Raw genomic sequence first — 25,839 nt, forward strand, 5'->3', positions numbered from 1 at the left:
TAGGGCGGATGGAGAATTGCCAAGGAAAATTAGATCCAACTGTGTCGTAGTGTGAGCCATAGAGGAGCAGAGAGGAAGTGAGGTAGGAGATCTGGGACACATTTTAACACTGCTGTTAATCTTCCTTGGCCTGACCCAACTCTACACAGCTAGACCCTAGGTTAATAAAAAAATACCAATTCTCCTGTTAATGGTTGGAATGGTAATTGTCACCTAAAGTACTTTGTGTGGAGTAAGACCAATTCACACTTTCTCAGTCTTCTCACATCTCTTTCTGGTTGTTACAGCAACAAAAATAAATAGTCTTTGCAATGAAAATATTGAAAGAATTTTTGAAATGTGTTAATCCTTATTGTCCTTAAATGTCTCAAAACTTTTAAAAAAATTGCTGGTGGTAGGTGTCATTTCCCTTTTTGAAAGTGACTTTTCAAATCAAATGAGAATAGTTTGAAGGATAATGTTGCTTAACAATAAATTTCCTGAAATGGACAGTTCCCAAAATGTACATTTACAAATAGCTATCTTCATAATGGGGTCTTATCTATTTGAATGCTTTACTTCTTTACTTCCACCACATGTTCCTCAGCAGAAATGTTTCAATTGCATATATTGCATAATACTATATTACTTATAGTATATACCATACTACTTATAGCATATACTATACTATATGTACACACACACACACACACACACTATAATAATATCCTCCACAGCATCAAGTAAGATCTAGTTAATATGATCTTATGGCTAAAAGGAAATTAACCTGGTGCCTATGTGCAATACTATATATTTATCCATAAAAGATCCAATTATTCAACTCAACAATTACACTTTCTTTTATTAGAAAACAAAATCAACCAACACAAAATGTTTTTGCTTATTTTTTAATTTTAATTTACTAAAAAAATTGAAGAGTAGGGAGTTTCCATAGACCAGGTCCCCATCCCCTGACATTGTTTCCCCTATTATTAACAACTTACATGAAGGTGGTACATTTGTTACAATTAATTAAGTGATATTGATACATTATTATAAACTAAAGTCAATAGTATACATTAGGTTCGCTCTTTGTGTTGTATAGTTGCATGGGTTTGGAAAAATGCATAATGTCATGTGTTTAGCATTACAGTATCATATAGTTTCACCACACTTAAAATCCCCTAAGCTTTACCTATTCATCACTCGCCTACCACGCCTAACTCAAACCCTAGGAAATTACTGGTTTCTCTACTATTTCTATAGTTGTACCTTTTCCTATAGTTGGAAATATAGGATATTCCTATAGAATATCCTACAGTTGGAATTATACAGTTTCTAGTCTTCTGATAATTGATTTATCTCACTTAGTAATATGCATTCAGGATCCCTCTGTCTTTGGGGGGGTTCAATTGTTCATTTGCTCTTCTTGCTGGATAGTATTCCCTTATATGGATGTACTGCAGTTTGTTTATCCATTCACCTATGGAAGGATACCTTGATTGCTTGGTGATTATGAACAAATCTGCATAAATGTCCATGTGCAGACTTTTGTCTGGTCATAACTTTTCAACTCAATTGGGTAAGTACCTTGAAGAGTGATTGCTATACTGTATGGTAAAACTATTTACCTTTGTAAGAAACTCCCAAACTGTCTTCCAAAGTACCTCTGAAATTTTGCATTCCTAAGAGCAATGAATGTCCTGTTACTCCTCATCCTCCTAAGCATTTGGTATGGTCATTTTTTGGATTTTAGCCATTTTAATAGGTGTCTAGCATTATAATTGTTCTAACTAGCAATTCCACAATGACATACAATCTTGAGCATATTTCATATGCTTGGTTTCCATCTTTTAGATCCTTTTCAACAAGGTGTCTGTTCAGATATTTGCCTATTTTTTAATTGATTTGTTTGTTTTCTTATCATTGAGTTTCTGGTGCTTGTATATTTTGGATACAAGTCCTTTATCAGATGTGTGTTTTGCAAATATTTTCTGTCTGTCGTTTGTTTTTACTTTAACACTGTCTTGTAGAGCAAAAATTATTGATATCACAACTTGACAATTTTTCCTTTCATGGATTATTTTATAGGTCTAAAATTTCATTGTCACACCTAAGATCACCTAGATTTTCTCCTCTGTTATCTTCTAGGAGTTTTTATAATTTTATGTTTTACATTTAGGTCTATGATCCATTTTGAGTTAATTTTTTAAGAAAAAGGTATAAGGTCTGTGACTAGAGGTTTGTTTGTTTGTTTGGTAGGTTGTTTTTTTTTTTTTTTTTTGCATATGAATGTCCAAATGTTCCATCACCATTTGTTGAAAAGACTATCCTTTCTCCATTGACTTGATTTTGTTCCTTTGTGAAAGATCAGTTGACTGTTTGTGTGGGTCTATTTCTGGTTGCTCTATTTTGTTCCATCGCTCTGTTTGCCTATTATTTTGCCAATATCACACCATTTTGACTATTTAGCTTTAAAATGAGTTTTGATGTCAGGCAGTGTGCATCCTCTGACTTTCTTCTTTGGTATTGTTCTCACTATTCTAGGTCTCCTGTCTTTCCATAAAAACTTTTAAATCAATTTATGAAGATACACAAAATAACTTTAACTCACTGGGATTTTGTCTTTATCTTAAAATAACAGTAGTTCAGGCATCACTGGGCTCATATTGCCACAGAATAACCATCTGCTATTACTTTTTTAGACAGAGCATATATATTCCAGATGACTTCAATCTCTGCCTGGCCCATTTCAGTTATGTTTATAATCTTTGTAGCTTCATTGGAGGCATTAGTGTTTGTGACCTGATGATAGGTTTAAAAATATCAGCTATTGCCAGAGGAATTTGGTTTTATTTCTCCAAAGATAATTCTCTATAAATATGTAACCTCATAAATTCTAAGATTATGGAAGTTCCCAAAAAAGCTAATAAAAATTTTCTTTAATAGTAAGTAGTTCATATGTTTCACAACATTGTGATGGATTAAATATGATCACAAACTGTTTCAGTTCCTCCAATTCAGAATGGAGGGTCTAGTTCCCCATGATTTAAATCTTGCCTGGCCCTGTGTTGTGCTTTGACCAATAGATTATGGTGCGGGTCATATTGTATGAGCTCTGGAGTTGAAGCCTCAAGAGGTCTTATAGTTTCTGCCATGAATCTTTCTGAGACTAGCATCTTAGTCTAGCTACCTGAAGAAGGCACATGGAGGATAACTGAGTCTCCCAAGCCAAAAACCAGCACCAACTGACAGACATGTGATTGAGGCCATCTTGAACCTTCTACTTCAGCCAAATATACACAAGGGAGCCAAAGTGAAACCAGCAGAGGAACTGCTGAGATACACTGCAGGATTATAAGAGATAATAAATTATTTCAAGTCACTAAATTTTACAGTGCTTTGTTATGTAGCAATAAATATTTGTCTTATTTTTCTTCCTTAAAATGTGATTTTTTTTTAAGAGGAGTGTCAAGAAAGGTTTTAAAAGAGGGAAGGTGGAGATACAATTGCCAAGGTTATCTTTGTGTGACAGAATCATGAGTGGTTTTTATTTACATCTTTGGATTTTTCTCTATTTTCAAAGGTTTTTTTAAGAATACATATTTTTAGAGTAGAGATTTGTGTTAAATTCTAGTGTTGCAAGGTGGAGGATAATTATACAAGGAACAAAGAAATTATAAAAGTCAATGATTAAAACACACGGCATATATTTAAAAACAGATGAAAGGTTTCTCTCTAGGCTCTAAAATGGTATAGGTGGAAAAGCCCTGAAAAGAGTAAACTTGAAATTTTAGGTCATGACTTTTGTTGACTAAATTGATTTAATGGGACTATGATGGAATTAGGAAATACCCATAAAAATTATTTTTGTTCTTGCTATATGGGCATTGACTATTCAGATCCAAATGAAATTGTTCAGCTAATAGGCTGAACATGGCAATTTTTTTCCAGTTAATTAATGAGTATGATTTCATCACAGGAAATGGCATCAGATTACCAGTTTGTAATACTGGATTTCATAAACTGGGTGGTAGGTATACAAATGGTCATTTTATGTTTATTCTTTGAACTGCACATATGTTGTATATGCTTTTATGTATGTGCTATATGTTTTAAAATAAAAATGAGATGAAAATGAAAGGGTAGACTTGAGAAAACATATTTGGCAATAGCTTTAAAATCAAACCAGCAAAAATGGATTGTTTTCCCTCTGTCATTTTATTAAAAACCAAAAAAAAAAAATAAGCAGACCTCTTTCATATGATGCTCACGGAAGTGAATACAAAAAATTGTGCAAACAGTTTTTCTAAATTGATAACAAGCAGTCTGATTTGCTTAGACTAAGAGCCAGTTTAGCTTCTTCCTGTTGGGGGTGGGGCTAGGGGTGGGGAATATTGGTATGATTCTCCATCTGACCTGATCTCATTGTCATCCTGGTGGCAAAAGAGTTAATCTCCTCAGGGAGCAAGAGGGTAGTATGTAACTAGAGAGAAAAGAGTCCTTATAGGGATACTGATCTCTGACATACACAGATTGCATTTCAAGTGTAAAAACACCTTATGGCAACATGCTGCCTTTATTTATGCTTTCCTTCCTGCCTGCCTTCTTTCCTTCCTTCCTTCCTTCCTCCCTTTCTAATTTTTTAAATGGAAAATTTGGCCTATTTAGCTTAATCTGTTATCTGAGTTGGAAAGAACTAATCTACAATCATTAGGAAAACGAATCATGATACAGACAATGGATCTCACAACTGTTTGGTTTCAGGAACCAATGTGCTCTTAAAAACTATCGAGGACCCCAAAGAACTTTTGTTTATGTAGGTTATAGCTATAAATATTTACCATACTGAAAGTCAAAATTGAGACTTTTTAAAAATATTTATTAAATTTTTATTAATAATTTATCATAATATATGTATTTTTAAACTGCGGTTTTCAAAATAAAAATATTAGAAGAGGGGTAGTACATCACATTTTTATAATTTTTTTAAAGATTTTGTTTTTAAGCAATCTCTACACCCAACATGGGGCTTGAACTCACAACCCCAAGATCAAGAGTTGCTTCTACTGACTGAGCCAGCCAGGCACCCTGAGTTTTGTGAATTTTTTTAACGAGTGGTTTAATCAACAATAACTAGACTATAGTGTTACTTTCTGCATTCACTTTGTTCTGATATGTTGATTTGGTTGCGCTATATGAAAATGATCTGATGTCAAACAAATACATAGTTGGAAAAGGAAGGTGTATTTTAATAGCCTTTTCAAATAATTGTAGACTTTATCCTTTAACACTATACCAATAAGTAGTTTCTTGAAAGTTAGCTGCAATGTGGAATCTGACCCCATATTGATAAACATTTTGCACTGTTATATAAAAATCTGTTGGTCTATCTTGCATTTTGAATAGATCTTTTTACCCATGCATGATACTATCCCATCAATCTGCCATTATTTGGGATGGTATGGGGAATTAGACAGATCTTCCCAATGTTGACACATTTCATTATACAGTATCAAAAAATCCCATTTGTTACTATCACCACCAATCCCATCAGAAAGGCCTTCTAATGTTGTGATGTTGTCAAGCTCCTAGTGTCAGATACAAGTTTTCCAAATTTCTAATTTTTACTTAAAAGCCTGAATTTCATCCTTGGCAGCAGATAGTTTTCCTTAAATTGACTGGCTCACTTTGTTCATTTTTGAGAAAATGTCTAACTAGTACCCAAGTCTGAATAGCTCCAGTTTTTGTGCTAATTGCCCTTTCAAGTAAAAATGGTGTTTCATAAAAAAAAAAAAAAAGGAGCTAATTCAGCTTGAAACTCAAATGATCTCAAAAATCAAAAACTAATGTACTTAGACATCCTCCATATGTATTTCCTCTTTTGATATTCAGAATACTAAAAAACATATGAATTTAAGGATTAAGAATTAATAAAATTAATAATTTTATTGCTTCATGAAAGGTATTCTTAGTCAACATGGTGAAACAATACAAAAAAAAATTGTATTATCATTAAAATAGGTTTGACCCTGCAGATCCCCTAAAAGCACCTTGAGAAACACTAAGAGTCCCTAGACCAGTCTTTGAGAACTGATGTAGATAGTTTAAACAAATTAGTCTATCTTCTGAGACATTCAAGAAGCCCATTTCCTTTCAACATGGGAATAGGTTTGCATCCTTGAAGTAATAATTGATAAAGTAGGGGAGCCTAGGTGGCTCAGTCGGTTAAGTCGGTTAAGTGTCTGACTCTTGGTCTCAGCTCAGGTCTTGATCTCAGGGTCATGAGTTCAAGCCCTGCGTTGGGTTCCATGCTGGGCATGGAGCATACTTAAAAAAAAAAAAAAAAGTGAACGTCATTCTTCCTCTTTCTTCTTCTTCTTCTTCTTATTGCTATTATTATCATTACTTTCATTTGTGAAGGCAGTGAAAAACTTAAGTATTTTCAGTCACTTTCTTTCAGCAATAGATTATTAAAAGTCAAGAAGGATCTTGGATCATATAACCTGACACATTTACCTACAGTTCACATATTTAGAAATAAGAACTCAACTGTTTTCAGGGCCCAATTACCCAAAGAGTCATGGAGAAGGCACACTGTAAAAGGAGAGAGAATTTTCTATTTTAGGGCATTTCAATTAAAAAAAAAAGTTTCTATTAGATGTTACAGTGGCCAGATTAACTGAGTCTATGAGGCCAACTAGAAGCTAAATTTGACTCTGCATTCCCAGGTTTTCCCAAATATGTCAAGACCACATGGTTTTGTCTTACCTCATCATAGATAACCAGATTCACTACATATATTATCCAACATTGGGTACATTTTAGAGTGAAAGATAACTCTCTTTATAATTATTCTAGGACATTAGATGTGCCTGGCATGATCCCATGCATAGTGGAATGCATGCTCACCCTGTGATGACAATGACTTTCTTTTCATGGGGCCATTTTCCTCAATTACTGTTTATGAATCTCAACACTGAACTTGCATGGCTGAATTTAGAGAATAACTGAGGCAGAGACAAATTTAATTATGGACTGTTGGCATCTGTGTCAGCAAAAAAACCCAAAAAAAACCCAAAACAGTTTTCACAATTTAATAACTATCTTCCTCAAAATAACCAGTACTTGCTTTTAATTTTTATGCTTTCTGAATGCAAAACCTTTCTTTTTCTTGTTGTATACTCTTTGGTTTTCTTTATTAAAAGACTGCCTCAATGGAATATCAAACACTTTTCCAATTGGAAATGAAAGGACACTGCAGGCTACGGTGGGATATTCTCTTTGATTTCTTCCCAGGCTTAAGAGTTAACAAATTAATTTAACTTCACAGAGCGAGTTTCCTGTCTGCATCTTCAGTTTCTTTCTTTCTTTTTTTTTTTAAAAGATTTTATTTATTTGACAGAGAGAGATACAGCGAGAGAGGGAACACAAGCAGGGGGAGTGGGAGAGGTAGAAGCAGGCTTCCCGCGGAGCAGGGAGCCCGACGCAGGGCTTGATCCCAGGACCCTGGGATCATGACCTGAGCCAAAGGCAGATGCTTAACAACTGAGCCACCCAGGTGCTCCTGCAACCTCAGTTTCAAGCTAACCTACTGTTCACCTGCTGGTTCTTTAGCCATCCCTCATCTAGTTCTGTTTCAGGAAATTCAGCAGGTACCCTGTGTCTTCAAACACAAGCAGGTATAATAATATGTGCTCTGAGTGAAAAATTCCATCAAACTCCTTCTAACTCTGTGTTTAGAGTATCTTTTATTAAAAACCAGCCTAATCCAGACTGATCACAGGAATCAAAATATATTTAATAAAAAAAGAAAAAAAACCTCCATCTGGCTGAAAGCCAAGGAGCTTTGAACAGAGAAGAAGAGAACCATTTCTCAGGAGCTAGTAGTCATCACTCCATGATTCTATTACTTCCCTTCCTCATTTACACCAATTCAGTACTAAAAATGACATTCCCTCTCTGTAAATATTCCTACATCTGTTCATATTTCCTCTTTCTTTCTCCATGTACACACACATACCGCTATTTGTAGATAGAGTTTGGAAGAAGAAAGCGGAGTGTCTATTCTTATCATTGGCATATGGCTATATCCCTTCTGTCTCACAGGCAAATTTTCAGTCTACCAGGTTCATTTTGTGGCAGGGTTGAAGGAAGTGGTTTTTCATTTATAGAATGATTTTTTTTTTTTTTTTGTAATTTTACAGCCGACACTAGAGTCCCAGAAAACAAATTCTGTCATTATGATGTGTCAAAGTTAGTTTAGGGAACCCAGAAATCTTCATAATTTATATAATGCATAAAGTAGCATTTAAAATTTTCTAGAAAAGTAATTGATTATGTATTCTGTATTTTTTAAGATTTTTTTAAGATTCTTTTTTTTTTTTTTAAAGATCTTATTTGAGAGAGACAAATAGTGACAGAGATAGCAAGAGAGAGCACAAGCAGGGAGGAAAGGGAGAAGCAGGCTCCCCGCTGAGTAGGCACAGGGCTCTATCCCAGGACCCTGGGATCATGACCAAAGTCAAAGGCAGACACTTAACCCACTGAGCCACCCAGACACCCCATTCTAACTCTTGTTTTTGTTAAAGAATAAAAATAAAAGTATTTGGGTTATTTCCTATTTGGCCAATGTTGAAAAAATAAAGGTATGCCCATAACTCATGACTAAATATGTCTTTTTTATGCTCTAGGAATAAATTGATATCAAGCAGGACCAGAGAAGGAAGCTTAACTAGTACCTCACTGATTTTTGTGGCTTTTGCACTCATAAGTTACAGGTTTGGCTTCTACACACACTCAGAGAAAGCCTCTTGTTTGTGAGTCAGGACAGATTGCTGGACCCTTTAGTCACCCACCCTGGAGCCACTAAGTGTCATATTCCTAGTAAATGCACAGCTGACCATATATCAGCCCTAAAAGACTCCTGGGAAAAGAAAGATTCTTTTTTCAAGGAACCTTCTTTCCTTCTTACAGAGGACAATTCCAAGTATACGGTTTTGTTTTTGACCTTATATGAAATAGCAACATATCAGATGATGGGAGTTAAGAGGAGATCACATAAACAATGTGTAATATCACTCAAGGTCAAGAATGAAAATAGAAAAATTAGTGGGACTGGAGAGGGAGAGATCACTAGTGACATTAGAATGATAGGCATGGCAAGAAAAATGTAGTAGATCACCCAGTATTTCAAATACTTTTAACTTGGAATCCTGGACTAGATTGATGTCCCCAAAATAGCACTGAGAGATGAAAACTTTTTTTTGTTGTTGTTGTTAATAAATTCAAGAATCAAAGAGATACTGTCTATTTATCCACTGCAAGTCAGCTTAGGCTTACTAACATATAAACTTTGTGGATCTGAATGGAATTTCATTAACTGCATATGAAACACTGATTATCTCTACTATCTCACATTGGTTAAAAGACCTGACTTAAAATAACAAACTCTAATATAGCATGAATGTCCATTGGTTTCCATGTTCTGCCCAGCCCTGGTTCCCAAAGAGGGCAAGCTAAAGCTATCATGGTCGGGGGTTGGGGAGTGGAGGACATCATGATGTGGGACTTAGTCATTTCACTACATGGCCAGTTGTATACAATAAAAGGTATCTTATTTTCTTTAGTTGTGCTTTTTATGACAACATAAACCAGCTTAAAACCATTGTTTTTTTTAAACAATTTTTTAAATTAATTTAAAAGTAGGATAATCTCATATTTTATGAGATTGATTTTGACAATGATTGTATTTTAGCATGGTGTTATAGTTTTGTTTTCTTTTTTTGAAAGATTTATTTATTTATTTGAGAGAGAGAGAGGAGAGAGCAAGTTGGGGGAGAGGCAGAGGGAGAGGGAGGGAAATCCTCAAGCAGACTCCCTATCGAGCGTGGAGACCTATGTGCAGCTCAATCCCAGGACCCTGAGATCATGACCTGAGCTGAAATCAAGAGTCGGCTGTTCAATTAACTGAGGCACCCAGGCACCCCCAATATTTATTTATTTATTTATTTATTTATTTATTTATTTATTTATTTGAGAGAGCTGGGTGAGGGCAGAGAGAGAGGCAGAGAGAGAATCTTTTTTTTTTTTTTCGCTCATAGAGAGAATCTTAATCAGGCTCCAAACCCAGTGCAGAGCCCAATGTGGGGCTTGATCTCATGACCATGAGATCATGACCTGAGCCAAAATCAAGTCAGACACTCAACCAACTGAGCCACCCAGGTGCCCCTAGTTTTTAATAGTTAGAGTTTGTCTAGCAAACTTGAACTCTTAAACATCGTGATTACAAAAGTGAAGTTGGAGATGAATGTGGGATAAAATAATAAATGAGAGCCCTGGTAGTGAGAAAACTTGGAAAGGCTGTTCTAGGCCAACATTTTCTCTCAACAAATAAGGAAACTAAGGATTTTAGAAGATTCATTGAATTGGTAATTGCTAATAAAGATCAAATACTAGAAGTCTTATTTACCTTCTAACTCTTACTTCTAAGCCAGTGTCCCTCGCAATATTTTGTATAGCAAACAAAATGATGTTGATGCAAAGTTTAGGGTGAAAATCATGGGGCAATGCATTACTAAAGAAGAAATAGCTGAGTATACTCTGCCTTTCAATAGATGTGAAAAGCAAATGCAGAAACATAGTATTGTGGGTAAATAGCATAAAATATGTATAGCTACCACTAAACAAATGAACACTTAGATACCCAGAATCAAAATCAGGTAATTTACTCTCAGATAAATAATCTTGACATGAGAATCAAATTCTTTAAGACTGGAATTTCTAAAATATGAAAGTAATTACAATAGTTACTTAGGACCTAGCAATTCCAGACATTGTATTTGGCCTCTTAAGTTAAAACCTCATAACCATCCTAAGCAATGTGACATTACTCTCTACATTTTGCAAAATAAATAAAGATTTAGATTATGTAACCTGCCCTAAATTGCACTACTAGTAAATGGTATGACTGAGATTTATACTTCGTCTGGTGTCACACTCCACGCTTTTAGCAACTTATTATAATAATAGTTCAATAGATCAATATTAACTCAATATGAAATGGACTGTGGTAGTCCACATGCTGACTCCTTCATGCAGTCTGAATTAAGTCTGACATAATATTCAGGAAATATGGACATCACATGGTTCAAATATATAGTCTTATATTTCATTCTTTTCTATGTACATGTAAGAGAGAAGCAGAAATCCATTTTATCCAACTTAGATCTATGAAAGGTTAATAGTGTTCTGTTTATAGCATGGCATAAGAGTTTTATTCAAAACTAGCCACAGACCTGTACCTCTGAAACAAATTATGCATTACATGTTAAAAAAAAGAACAATATAGTAGGAAGGGAAAAATGAAGGTGGGGAAATTGGAGGGGGAGATGAACCATGACAGACTATGGACTCTGAGAAGCAAACTGAGGGTTCTAGAGGGGAGGGGTTGACGGGATACGATACCCTGGTGATGAGTATTAAAGAGGGCATATATTGAATGGAGCACTGGGTGTTATACGCAAACAATGAATCATGGGACACTACATCAAAAACTAATGATGTAGGAGCAAGATGGTGGAGGAGTAGGCGACCTGGATTTCATCTGGTCCCAGGAATTCAGTTGGATGGGGATCAAACCATTCTGAACACCTACGAACTCAACAGAAGACTGAAGAAAAGAATAGCAACAACTCTCTGAACAGAAAAGCGACCACTTTCTGGAAGGTAGGACATGCAGAGAAGTGATTCTGAGGTGATATTCGGGAGGATAGACAGTGGGGGAGGGGGCCTCCGTCAGCCACTTCTGGCAAGTGATAGAGCAGCAGAGCACAAAATCGGAACTTTTAGAAGTCGCCTCCACTGAGGGATGTCACTTGAGTGGCTAAGCAGGGGATGGGGTGGGGGAGGGGGGTGGAACGCTCGCTGGGATAGTGTGGTCTCAGGACCCTTGGGGTCACAGAAAGACCAGGGGTGCCTGAGTGTGGCAGAGCTCCCAGGTATTGGAGCAGGGAAGCCGGCTGCAGAGACGGAGCTGAGGAGCAGGCTCTCAGCTCGGGGTTGCCATAAACCATGATCCGTGGCACAGTCAGACCACTGCTCCTCCAGCAGAGACCCAACAAGCAGCAGATCTGGGGAGATGCCCCTTTCTCCCCTGGGAGGAGCGGCGTGGGAGCGCACCACAGGGATCTGCTGGGTTTGGAGACTCCACACGAGGTGTGTGCCAGAGATAGAAACACTCGGTCCAGACCAGGTGAGCATGGAGTGCGGCTGGAGACCAGGGAGACGGGAGTGACTGACGGCTTTTCTCTGGGGGATCACTGAGGAGCGGGCCTCGAGTTCTCGGCTCCTCCGGGGCGGAGACTGGGAGGCCGCCATTTTCACTCTCGGCCTCCAAAGCTTTATGGAAAGCTTGCTTGGAACAAAAGCTCCCAAGAGCAAAACCGAGCAGATTACTTAGCTCCCATCAGCAAGGGCGGGGCAATTCCACCTCCGGCAAAGACATTTGGGAACCATGGCAACAGGCCCCTCCCCCAGAAGATCAGCAAGAACAGCCGGCCAAGACCAACTTTACCAATCAATGAGAACAGCAGAACACCAGCATTAGGGGAATACTACACATAGAATTCATGGCTTTTTTACCATGATTCTTTAGTCTTTCAAAGTTAATTTTTTTTCTTTTTTCACTTTTTTTTTTTAATTTTTCTTTTTCCCTTTTTCAACCAACATCTTATCAATCCCTTTTTTAAAAAACATTTTTTATTTTTCATTTTTAGAGTCATAGTCTATCCCTTCATAGTAGTTACCCTTATTTTTGGCATATACATATAAGCTGTTCTCCTTTAAAATTTCTCTAGTATATGGCTTTGTTCTAGTCTCCTGCCTGATCACATTCTCTCCCTTTTTTTTCCTTTTTTTTAAAAAATCCTCTTCTTTCTTTTTTCAAACAACTTCTTATCAATTCCTTTTATAAAACCTTTTATAATTTTCATCTTTACAGTCATATTCCATCCCTTCCTCATATCAACCCTTATTTTTGTACATATATAAGTTTTTCTTTCCTTAAAATTTTTGGAGGCACTTTCTTCTAATAGACCAAAATACACCCAAAATCTAGTGTGTGGCACTGATCTATGAATCAGCCTGATCATATTTGATCATATTCTGCTTTGTTTTGTTTTGTTCTGTTTTTGTTTGTTTTTATCTTTTTCTTTTTCTTTTTCCTTTTTCTTTCTTTTCCTTTCTTTTCCCCTGGTTTCAGGTCTTTTCTGATTTGTTTAGAGTATATTTTCCAGAGACGTTGTTACTCTGTTAGAATTTTATTCTCTCATTCATCTATTCTCCTCTGGACAAAAAAACAAAATGGAAAAAATCACCTCAACAAAAAGAACAAGAGGCAGTACCGACTGAGAGGGACCTACTCAATACGGACATTAGTACGATGTCGGAACTAGAGTTCAGAATGATGATTTTAAAGATACTAGCTGGGCTTGAGAAAAGCATGGAAGTTATTAGAGAAACCCTTTCTGGAGAAATTAAAGAACTAAAATCTAACAAAGTTGAAATCAAAAAGACTATTAATGAGGTACAATAAAAAATGGAGGTGCTAACTGCTAGGATAAATGAGGCAGAAGAGAGAATTAGTGATATAGAAGACGAAATGATGGAGAATAAAGAAGCTGAGAAAAAGAGAGATAAACAACTACTGGATCACGAGGGCAGAATTTGAGAGATAAGCGATACCATAAGACGAAACATTAGAATAACTGGGATCCCAGAAGAAGAAAGAGAGAGAGGGGAAGAGGGTATATTGGAGCAAATTATACCAGAGAACTTCCCTAATTTGGGGAAGGAAACAGGCATCAAAATCCAGGAGGCAGGAAGAACCCCCCTCAAAATCAATAAAAATAGGTCAACACCCCAACATCTAATAGTAAAACTTACGAGTCTCAGAGACAAAGAGAAAATCCTAAAAGCAGCTCAGGACAAGAGATCTGTAACCTACAATGGTAGAAACATTAGATTGGCAACAGACCTCTGCACAGAGACCTGGCAGGCCAGAAAGGACTGGCAGGATATATTGAGAGCACTAAATGAGAAAAATATGCAGCCAAGAATACTATATCCAGCTAGGCTGTCATTGAAAATAGAAGGAGAGATAAAAAGCTTCCAGCACAAAAAAAAACTAAAGGAATTTGCAAACACGAAGCCCTACAAGAAATCTTGAAAGGGGTCCTCTAAGCAAAGAGAGAACCTAAATGCAACATAGGCCAGAAAGGAACACAGACAATATACAGTAACAGTCACCTTACAGGCAATACAATGGCACTAAATTCCTATCTTTCAATAGTTATCCTGAATGTAAATGGGCTAAATGCCCCAATCAAAAGACACAGGCTATCAGATTGGATAAAAACACAAGACCCATCGATATGCTATCTGCAGGAGACCCATTTTAGACCCAAAGACACCCCCAGATTGAAAGTGAGGGGGTGGAAAACCATTTACCATGCTAATGGACACCAAAAGGAAGCTGGGGTGGCAATCCTTATATCAGAAAAATTAGATTTTAAACCAAAGACTGTAATAAGAGAAGAGGAAGGACACTATATCCTACTTAAAGGGTCTATCCAACAAGAAGATCTAACAATTGTAAATATCTATGCCCCTAACATGGGAGCAGGCACTTATATAAGCCAATTAATAACAAAAGCAAAGAAACACATTGACAACAATACAATAATAGTGGGGGACTTTAACACCCCCCTCCCTGAAATGGACAGATTGTCTAAGCAAAAGATCAACAAGGAACTAAAGACTTTAAATGACACACTGAACCAAATGGAATTCACAGATATATTCAGAACATTCCATCCCAAAGCAACAGAATACACATTCTTCTCTAGTGCCCATGGAACATTCTCCAGAATAGATCACATCCTAGGTCACAAATCAGTTCTCAAATGGTACCAAAAGTTTGGGATCATTCCCCACATATTTTCAGACCACAATGCTTTGAAACTAGAACTCAATCACAAGAGTAAAGTCGAAAAGAACTCAAATACATGGAGGCTAAAGAGCATCCTACTAAACAATGAATGGGTCAACCAGGAAATTAAAGAAGAGTTTAAAAAATTCATGGAAACAAAATGAAAACACAACTATTCAAAATCTTTGGGATGCAGCAAGGGCAGTCCTAAGAGGACAGTATATAGCAATACAAGCCTTACTCAAGAAACAACAAAGATCTCAAATACAAAACCTAACCCTACACCAAAAGGAGCTGGAGAAAGAACAGGAAATAAAGCCTAAACCCAGCAGGAGAAGAGAAATAATAAAGATCAGAGCAGAAATCAATGAAACAGAAACCAAAAGAATAGTAGAACAGATCAATGAAACTAGGAGCTGGTTCTTTGAAAGAATTAGTAAGATTGATAAACCCCTGGCCAGACTTACCAAAAAGAAAAGACAAATGACCCAAATCAACAAAATCATGAATGAAAGAGGAGAGATCACAATCAACACCAAAGAAATACAAACAATTATAAGAACATATTATGAGCAACTATATGCCAGCAAATTACATGACCTGGAAGAAATGGATGCATTCCTACAGATATATCAACTACCAAAACTGAACCAGGAAGAAATAGAAAACCTGAACAGACCTATAACCACTAAGGAAATTGAAGCAGTCATCAAAAATCTCCCAACAAACAAAAGCCCAGGGCCAGATGGCTTCGCAGGGGAATTCTACCAAACATTTAAAGAAGAATTAATACCTATTCTTCTGAAACTGTTCCAAAAAATAAAATGGAAGGAAAACTTCCAAATTCGTTTTATGAGGCCAGCATTACCTTGATCCCCAAACCAGACAAAGACCCCATCAAAAAGGAGAATTACAGACCAATATCCTTGATAAACATGGCTGCAAAAATTCTCACCAAAATACTACCCAATAGGATACGACAGTACATTAAAAGGATTATTCACCACGACCAAGTGGGATTCATCCCTGGGCTACAAGGTTAGTTCAACATCCGCAAATCAATCAACGTGATACAGTACATTAATAAAAGAAAGAACAAGAATCATATGATCCTCTCAATAGATGCAGAAAAAGCATTTGACAAAGTACAGCATCCTTTTGTGATCAAAACTCTTCAGAGTATAGGGATAGAGGGTACGTACCTCAATATCATAAAAGCCATCTGTGAAAAACCCACAGCGAATATCATTCTCAATGGGGAGAAACTGAGAGCTTTCCCCCTAAGGTCGGGAACGCGGCAGGGATGTCTACTATCATCACTGCTATTCAACATAATATTAGAGGTCCTAGCCACAGCAATCAGACAACAAAAAGAAATCAAAGGCATCCAAATCAGCAAAGAAGTCAAACTCTCACTCTTTGCAGATGATATATTTTATGTGGAAAACCCAAAAGACTCCACCCCAAAACTGCTAGAACTCATGCAGGAACTCAGTAAAGTGGCAGGATATAAAATCAATGCACAGAAATCAGTGGCTTTCCTATACACCAACAACAGGACAGAAGAAAGAGAAATTAAGGAGTCGATCCCATTTACAGTAGTACCCTAAACCATAAGATACCTAGGAATAAATCTAACCAAAGAGGCAAAGGATCTGTACCCAGAAAACTATAAAATACTCATGAAAGAAATTGAGGAAGACACAAAGAAATGGAAAAACGTTCCATGCTCATGGATTGGAAGAACAAATATTGTGAAGATGTCAAGGCTAGCTAGAGCAATCTACACATTCAATGCAATCCCCATCAAAATACCATCTACTTTTTTCAAAGAAGTGGAGCAAATAATCCTAAAATTTGTATGGAACCAGAAAAGACCCCGCATAGGCAGAGGAATGTTGAAAAAGAAAAGCAAAGCTGGCAGCATCACAATTCCGGACTTCAAGCTCTATTACAAAGCTGTCATCATCAAGACAGTATGGTACTGGCACAAAAACAGACACATTGATCAATGGAACAGAATAGAGAGCCCAGAAATGGACCCTCAACTCTATGGTCAACTAATCTTTGACAAAGCAGGGAAGAATGTCCAATGGAAAAAAGACAGTCTCTTCAACAAATGGTATTGGGAAAATTGGACAGCCACATGCAGAAGAATGAAACTGGACCATTTCCTTACACCACACACAAAAATAGACTCAAAGTGGTTGAAAGAGCTAAATGTGAGACAGGAGTCCATCAAAATCCTAAAGGAGAACACAGGCAGCAACCTTTTTGACCTCAGCCACAGCAACTTCTTCCTAGAAACATCTCCAAAGGCAAGGGAAGCAAGGGCAAAAATGAACTATTGGGACTTCATCAAGATAAAAAGCTTTTGCCCAGCAAAAGAAACAGTCAACAAAACCAAAAGACAACCGACAGAATGGGAGAAGATATGTGCAAATGACATATCAGATAAAGGGCTAGTATACAAAATCTATAAAGAACTTATCAAACTCAACACCCAAAGAACAAAGATTCCAATCAAGAAATGGGCAGAAGACATGAACAGACATTTTTCCAAAGAAGACATTCAAATGGCCAACAGACACATGAAAATGTGCTCAACATCACTCGGCATCAGGGAAATCCAAATCAAAACCTCAATGAGATACCACCTCACACCAGTCAGAATGGCTAAAATTAACAAGTCAGGAAACGACAGATGGTGGCGGGGATGCGGAGAAAGGGGAACCCTCCTACACTGTTGGTGGGAATGCAAGCTGGTACAACCACTCTGGAAAACAGTATGGAGGTTTCTCAAAAAGTTGAAAATAGAGCTACCCTATGATCCAACAATTGCACTACTGGGTATTTTCCCCAAAGATACAAAGGTAGGGATCCAAAGGGGTACGTGCACCCCGATGTTTATAGCAGCAATGTCCACAATAGCCGAACTGTGGAAAGAGCCAAGATGTCCATCGACAGATGAATGGTTAAAGAACAGGTGGTATACATATACAATGGAATATTATGCAGCCATCAAAAGGAATGAGATCTTGCCATTTGCAAAGATGTGGATAGAACTGGAGGGTGTTAGGCTGATCGAAGTAAGTCAATCAGAGAAAGACATGTATCATATGACCTCACTGATATGAGGAATTCTTAATCCCAGAGAACAATTTGAGGGTTGCTGGAGTGGTGGGGTTTGGGAGGGATGGGGTGGCTGAGTGATAGACATTGGGGAGGGTATGTGCTATGGTGAGTGCTGTGAATTGTGCAAGACTGTTGAATCACAGATCTGTACCTCTGAAACAAATAATACATGTTAAAAAAAAAATAGAAGAAGAAGATAGTAGGAGGGGAAGAATGAAGGGGGGGAATCGGAGGGGGAGATGAACCATGGAGACGATGGACTGAAAAACAAACTGAGGGTTCTAGAGGGGAGGGGTGGTGGGAGGATGGGTTAGCCTGGTGATGGGTATTAAAGAGGGCACGTTCTGCATGGAGCACTGGGTGTTATACACAAACAATGAATCATGGAACACTACATCAAAAACTAATGATATAATGTATGGTGATTAACATAACAATAAAAAAATTTAAAAAAGAAAAAAACTAATGATGTAATGTATGGTGATTAACATAACATTAAAAAAAAAAAAAAAACTAGCCAAAAAAGAAGGCAACTATGGGAAAATCCTTTAGTGTAGTGAAAAACATTAAGTATGATATAAAAATATCATAATACATTAATCTGATTTGCTCTTCACTTTCTTATTTCTGTTTTTCTGTGTGTATGCTTATATCATAATATATATTATTCAAAAAAACTTCAAGGATTCCCAGCCATCAATAAAGTGAATAGAATCAAGTCTAAATTCCTACTCATGGGATTCAAGGTTCTCCACAAAATACGTTCAACTTCTCATTCCAGATTTATCATCTGCTGTCATTCTACAAATGGTTATCTCCTGAATATCTAGCAAAGGAATCATCTCTACAAGGAATCTGCCAATTTCCCACCTACAACTGACTTATTTCTTGTCTGTGCTGATTTGGAGCTAGATATGCTTGCCTGAATTTACCATTCCCTGCCTTATGTTGGTCATATGGCTACATGAGTGAACTGTCTGGCTCAATGGTAAGTTTCAAAACAAAGAACGTGTCTTCTTTGCTTTTTCCTACAACTATTATTCTGCAGAAATAATAAAACAAAAGCAAAATGTAATTGTAATATAAGTAATACTTAGTCAAACTAAAAAGTTTTACATACCCATCAATAATAAATTCTTTGTCATGAACACAATTCAGAAACTCTTTGTTTTAAAACTAAAAAAAAAAATAGTTTTCCTTTAAATATGAATTTTGAAATGTTTCTGTTAAAATGCATTTCAATAAAAATAAATAGTATAGAGAAAAATCATTCAAAACATACTTTAGTCCAATTGATTCCATTAAAAGCCAATACTTTTAACTGTACCGATATTTAGAGTTCAGGTCTATCCAGGACCAAGAGTCATTTAATAGCAGTTAAACGAATGAACAATAGATTGAATTACCAATTGACCAATTCAATTAGGCCATTAAGAAAACTGAAATTAGAGTTTCAGTGTATGGGCCAGTTATTTTAGTCAACATAGTGCCCAAAGCAGAATTATAATTCAGCAATTCAATCTACTGCTTGGCACTCGGATGTCATGAGAACTGAATAAAGTGAACCTGACAATCCCAGTGGCCCCTCAATACCTCATACATTCCCCATCACATACGACAAAATACTTCAAACCATCTCAATCTTACATAGTGTTGCATTATCAATATTTCAAAAAAAAAAAAAACTTAACAATTTAATACTAACTTACTCTGTTAAAAACGTACAATTCCTCATAAGCAAGAATTCAATTTCTGTCTTAAAACATTAGTCAAATTAAATTAGTTTCTGATTTCCCTACCTCTGAATGAAAGAGATAATTATTCATTTTATCTGGAAAATATAAAATGTTATGGGGAAATCTTAACCAAGTATGACATTTAAAAGTTTGCAATTTATTTTGAACATAGTAACGCCACTATTCCATGCCCAATCTCAGGGAAAAGTGCCACCACCTAGCTTTTACTGAGCCTGGATTCCATCCTCTCCCTCATATGCCCTATGTGATGTGTTTCTGAGACTTATCCTTAATTAAGATCTCCTCCCTCATCTTCATTTCTGAATCCTGTCTGATACCACTCTGGGTCAATTCTCTCCAGGTTAATGCCACACATTCTACCTTATCTTCCTCCTTTCAGTTTATCTTCCTTACCCTTAGTCCGTCCCTTCCAACACTTCCTGTGCCCTATGACCTTGTTAAAAAGACTAAGAGCAGGTCACCTGAAAAGCTATTATGTCTCCTGTCTCTATGCTGTATTGATGCTGTTCTTCTGACCTGGGGTACACTTCCTTGCTTTTCAAAATTGGCACCTGGTGTTTCTATGTAAGGGGATGCCACTATGTTTCTTCCTTCACAGCACAGTCCACTTCATCTGTGTTTTTTTTTTTTTTCCTTTTAAAGATTTATTTATTTATTTGACAGACAGTCAAGAGAGAGCACAAGCAGGGGGAGCAGCAGGTAGAGGGAGAGGTAGAAGCAGGTTCCCCATTGAGCAGGGACCCCAGGGATCCCAGGACCATGGGATCATGACCTGAGCTGAAAGCAGATGCTTAACCAACGGAGCCACGCAGGCACCCCATGTTTTCCCCACTACGCTATTGCTGTTTTAGGGCACAGTCTCCCAAGTTTGTATCCTAGCAACCAGCATGATGACAGGTATATAAAATTCACTAAAAAGTTTGTTGAATAGGTATTTATTTATTTAGTAAATAAACTAAAATTGCTCATTGAAAAGCAACATTTCAGAACAACTATTTGATTCTTAAAATCTGAATTTAATGGATCTCAGTTACTTGGTGATATCAAGCACTTAATATATAAAAGAGGCAACCTTTATTTTACATAAACTTGAGTAAGAACATCAAATTATATATTAATTAGTACTAGATAACTCCCTACACACATTAGCATTTATGTTTCAAACTAACACGAAAACAGATAACATCATCAGTCAAGAGGATACTTAAATGACCATGAAGAAGAATATATATATTTTTAAAATGGTGACTATTCAGGTACCACTTTAATGTTTATAACACAGATTAATAATTCGATGGTTTCCTATTTTAACTGACTCCGTCTTACCTGATTAAATAGCATTAGAATAGAGAGTGGGTCATTTATCCATGTAAATTATTACTTCCTCAGATTGGTACTTACAGAAAACAGAGATTGATTCAGAAAGGATTAGCAAGATTTTAAAAATGAGAAAATCATAAATGGCAATTAAAAGAAACTGGGATTGGGGCGTGTGGGTTGCTCAGTCGTTAAGCATCTGCCTTCGGCTCAGGTCATGATCCCTGGGATTGAGCCCTGCATTGGGCTCCCTGCTCTGTGGGAAGCCTGCTTCTCCCTCTCCCATTCCCCCTGCTTGTGTTCCCTCTCTAACTGTGTCTCTCTCTGTCAAATAAATAACATCTTTAAAAAAATAAAAATAAAATAAAAAATAAAAGAAACTGGGATTGACTAACCATCCATCCATCCATTCATTCTCCCACTCAATTTTGTACTTGTGGGTTTGTATATTTGACCTCTAAACCAACTTGAAACTCAATGATAAATGGACAAACATACGTTCCTTCAGCAGATCCTTTACAATAGCATACGAGACAGGCTTAACCAAGTATGACAATAATGTGTGTGTGTCTGTATTTATTACCTCAGCACATAAGTCCTTTTTAAAGTTTATATTTGACACAGATGTAGTGAAAAGAAGGGCCATATGCACCCCAATGTTCATAGCAGCAATGTCCGCAATAGCCAAACTGTGGAAAGAGCCGAGATGCCCTTCAACAGATGAATGGATAAAGAAGATGTGGTCCATATATACAATGGAATATTACTCAGCCATCAGAAAGGATGAATACCCAACTTTTACATCAACATGGATGGGACTGGAGGAGATTATGCTAAGTGAAATAAGTCAAGCAGAGAAAGTCAATTATCATATGGTTTCACTTATTTGTGAAACATAAGGAATAGCATGGAGGACATTAGGAGAAGGAAGGGAAAAATGAAGGGGGACGGGAATCAGAGGAGGAGATGAACCATGAGAGACTATGGACTCCGAGAAACAAACTGAGGGTTTTAGAAGGGAGGGGGGTGGGGGGATGGGTTAGTTCAGTGATGGGTATTAAGGAGGGCATGTACTGCATGGAGCACAGGGGCTTATATGAAAACAATGAATCATGGATCACTACATCAAAAACTAATGATGTATTATATGGTGACTAACATGATAAAATAAAATAAAATTTAAAAAATAAAGTTTATATTTGAATTCATAGAACTTGGAGAAAATTTCTCATTAGCTGTAACTTCAAAAAATTTCAGTTTCCATTCAGATAAAAAATACACACACACCCCAAAGTACCCCCAACATATTCTTAATTTCAGCCAAATTAACAACATGAAGTTTGGCTTTAAATAAATCTCCATGGATTATAATGCAAATGTGTCTTACAAGGTGAATAAATAAATGTAAATGGTGATTTGATGCTTATGTCTCTGTGTCTTTCAAAACTTTCTATTTCAGATTTAATATTTAATTAGTTCAACTTTATCCCTTAATACCTCTGGAAAACATACCTTTCAGTCATATTAAGATAGGCTAACATAGTCCTGACAATTTTCTATGTGGCTTACCTAGGCTTCCCATCTGATTGACTCAGATGCATTATTAAGGACATATGCATATAAATATTTAAAATTTTTGTGTATCTAATGGATGCCTAAATAAATGCATGTATGTGTTGGGAATAAATGCTACATTTGCATCTGTCACTGCCTAGTGGATGGAAGGTAACAGTGGGGCCAATGGTTATTGACACATTTAAGTCAGTATCCCTGTGACTGATGGAGGAGAGAGTACACGAAAGAACTAGAAGAGGCTTCAAAGAGGTCCTTATCAATGTACCTGGAAATGTTCAAACTGCCAGTTTACTTAGGAATGTTACCCTCTACCTAGATGAAGGATTTGTGATAACTGCACACAGCACACAGAGACAAAAGCCAACATCAATGCTTTGATAGGGAGTCTGTCACAACTACTCAAGTGTGTGTCTTCTTTGTGATTCTCACAAGTGAGTCTTTGTAAACCCTCCAAGTGCAACTAAATGAGAAAGTAGATATTACAGAGATAGAAGATAGTAGCAATTATTGCAAGAAAAGAGATGTTAGAAAATCTCCAGTCTGACTTCTGGTTATTTAGGAGAGGAAAAGGAGCCCAGAGTCTTAGATTTGCCAGAGAAGAGAAAGGAAGATAAGAGAAACAACTTTCCTTACCATAGTATCAGTCACACTATATTGTAATGATTTACCTGTCCACATTCACCCAGAACTCTAACAAACCAGGCTCTGTGTCAGTCTTAATCATTGCTACAACCCTTTACATAGCACAGTACTTCTCAGAAGTGAGTATATGAATTGACGAGTAAATGAATGTTCAGTATTAACCTGGGGAAGGTTCTTAACCTTGCAAAGCCTCACCTTCATCCTTTGAAAATGGATAATAGTCACTACTTCTTAGAATGTTATCAGGGGAAAATAAAATAATACATTAACAATGCATTATTAGTAATGTAAAGGGAGCTTTACACAGAGAAGCACTCATTGTGTATTAATGGGATGAGTGAATGCATCCCTGAATGAAGCCAGACATAAGGAAAATATATATTTCTTTTTTTTTTTTTTAAGATTTTATTTATTTGACAGAGAGAGACACAGTGAGAGAGGGAACACAAGCAGGGGGAGTGGCAGAGGGAGAAGCAGGCTTCCCGCGGAGCAGGGAGCCCGATGTGGGGCTCGATCCCAGGACCCTGGGATCATGACCCGAGCCGAAGGCAGCTGCCCAACTGACTGAGCCACCCAGGCACCCCGAAAATATATATTTCTCTGGAAACTTCAACTACAAGACTGGGAAGAATAAGGAAAGCTTTTGGCTTACCTTCATCTAATGGCTCATTTAGAAAGAAAGAAAAAAACATGTAAAGCAAAACCCCAGAACTTAAAAACAATTACAGAGCATTTGTTAAAGGGAAAACCGTTGTTCAAACTACTCCAAACAATATGATTCTGAAGAAAATAAGGAGCACAGACGTACCTGACAGAATTCTGACTTCTGCTTCATTTCCTGTTCTTGAGCTGGCTGGATTCCGAGCTAAGCATCGATAGATTCCAATGTCCCCCGGTTGAAGTCTGCTGATCTGCAAGGCTCCAGAGGGCAAGACCACCACTCGGGAGTCTCCTGGGATAGGAGTCACATCTTGTTGGTTTTTCTGCCAGTGTATTGTTGTCATAGGCTCCCCAATGACTTCACACTTGAGTAGCACTGTGTCTCCCATAAAGGCTGTGACAGAGTCTGTCTGGGATAGGAACCTCAGTGGTCCTAGGGGAAAAACGAAAAAGGAAGGATAAGTTTTTCAGATAAGGCATAATAATCCCCAATAAAAATAATCACATCTGTATTCGTTATAGAAAATTGTATTTTATGTTTTGTGAAATTTCATCTCATTCGTTCTTCATATTTTACTACATCATATCTGACATTACAATAGTTTCTGTGGCTAAAAAAAAAAAAATGATAAAGGTATTGCCATTAATTTCTAACAAGCCAGGCTTGTTATAGCAACAATCTTTTTTATAACAATTTTTTAACAATTATAACAAGCTTACTATTTTGTTATTCTTTGTTCATAAAACAGCCTTGTAAAATAAACAGAATACACAAGATCATCCTAATTTTACACACAAGGAAATTGAGGTTCAGAGAAATGGAATTCCACACACAAGTTCACACAATCCTGCAAATAAGACCTGGTTTTTCTTCTTCTTTTTTTTTTTTTTTTTAAGTAGGCTCCAAGCCCAGTGTGGGACTTGAACTCATGACCCTGAGATTAAGAGTCATGTGCTCTACTGACTGAGCCAGCCAGGCACTCCACGATCTAGTTCTTTTGAATGCTGGTCCTATGTGCTTCCAAGTACATGGCTTTGGACAAAGGACGATGAAGTTAAGGAGATTCATGAAGGACTGGCCGTATGGCATAGCCTACAGCAGTTTCAAGAAAGATGGATGACATTAACCACCAATTATAGTAACAGAGAACACTCTTGTATGGGTTGACTGCTTAAGGTAAATGATCATCAGTATTGGCCAGTTATGGTTGTAGTATACTGAGAAAATGTGTTTCTAGCCTGGCTGGACGATCTACTCTGTATGATTCCTTTGGTAACTTTTTTCATTTCTATGGGCTATAATATGGGATAAGAGCTAACTCAACTCTGTGATGTTCATGTACGATAACTCAACATGTGATGTTCATGTACAATAACGTGGGGAAAAGATGCATTCATATGGATGATTAAGCAAAGGTAGGGAAAAGAAAAAAAGAAATGACAAAAAGAAAATAAATTGGCCATTACTGAAGATGAGCACGGTGAAAGAGTCATCTCCTACATCATGATGTTGTACATGAGAAGGGAAGAAAATATTTTGATCTTGCCCTCTTGAACCCCCTTTTTGTGAACAGATGGATATTTATGACCCTAGTGCTTTGACTGTGAAAACTTTTTAAATAATTAAATATAAACATTTGAATGAATTGTGCCATCACTGATAGAACATTAGCAATTTTATTTTCTAGAGTTCATTTAATTAATTTTAAATTCCTTGATTCGTACTTCATTCATTACAGTTATATTCCAATATTTTGATTTTCACTTTAATCTTATTGGAATTGC

General features: G+C 36.8%; 1 protein-coding gene across 1 annotated transcript in view; it reads right to left on the reverse strand.

The window, feature by feature from the left end:
- The window catches only part of DCC (DCC netrin 1 receptor), a 775,798-nt gene that overhangs the window by 627,557 nt on the left and 122,402 nt on the right, over positions 1-25,839 (reverse strand). The window contains exon 3 of the mRNA XM_064578790.1: positions 24,203-24,487. Within this exon, the coding sequence (XP_064434860.1) occupies positions 24,203-24,487 (285 nt within the window). The remainder of the gene's footprint in view (positions 1-24,202; positions 24,488-25,839) is intronic.

The sequence above is a fragment of the Mirounga angustirostris genome, unplaced genomic scaffold (assembly GCF_029215605.1).
Source record: "Mirounga angustirostris isolate CCGP_5_RB_7025 unplaced genomic scaffold, mMirAng1.0.hap1 SCAF_14, whole genome shotgun sequence".
Taxonomy (NCBI): domain Eukaryota; kingdom Metazoa; phylum Chordata; class Mammalia; order Carnivora; family Phocidae; genus Mirounga; species Mirounga angustirostris.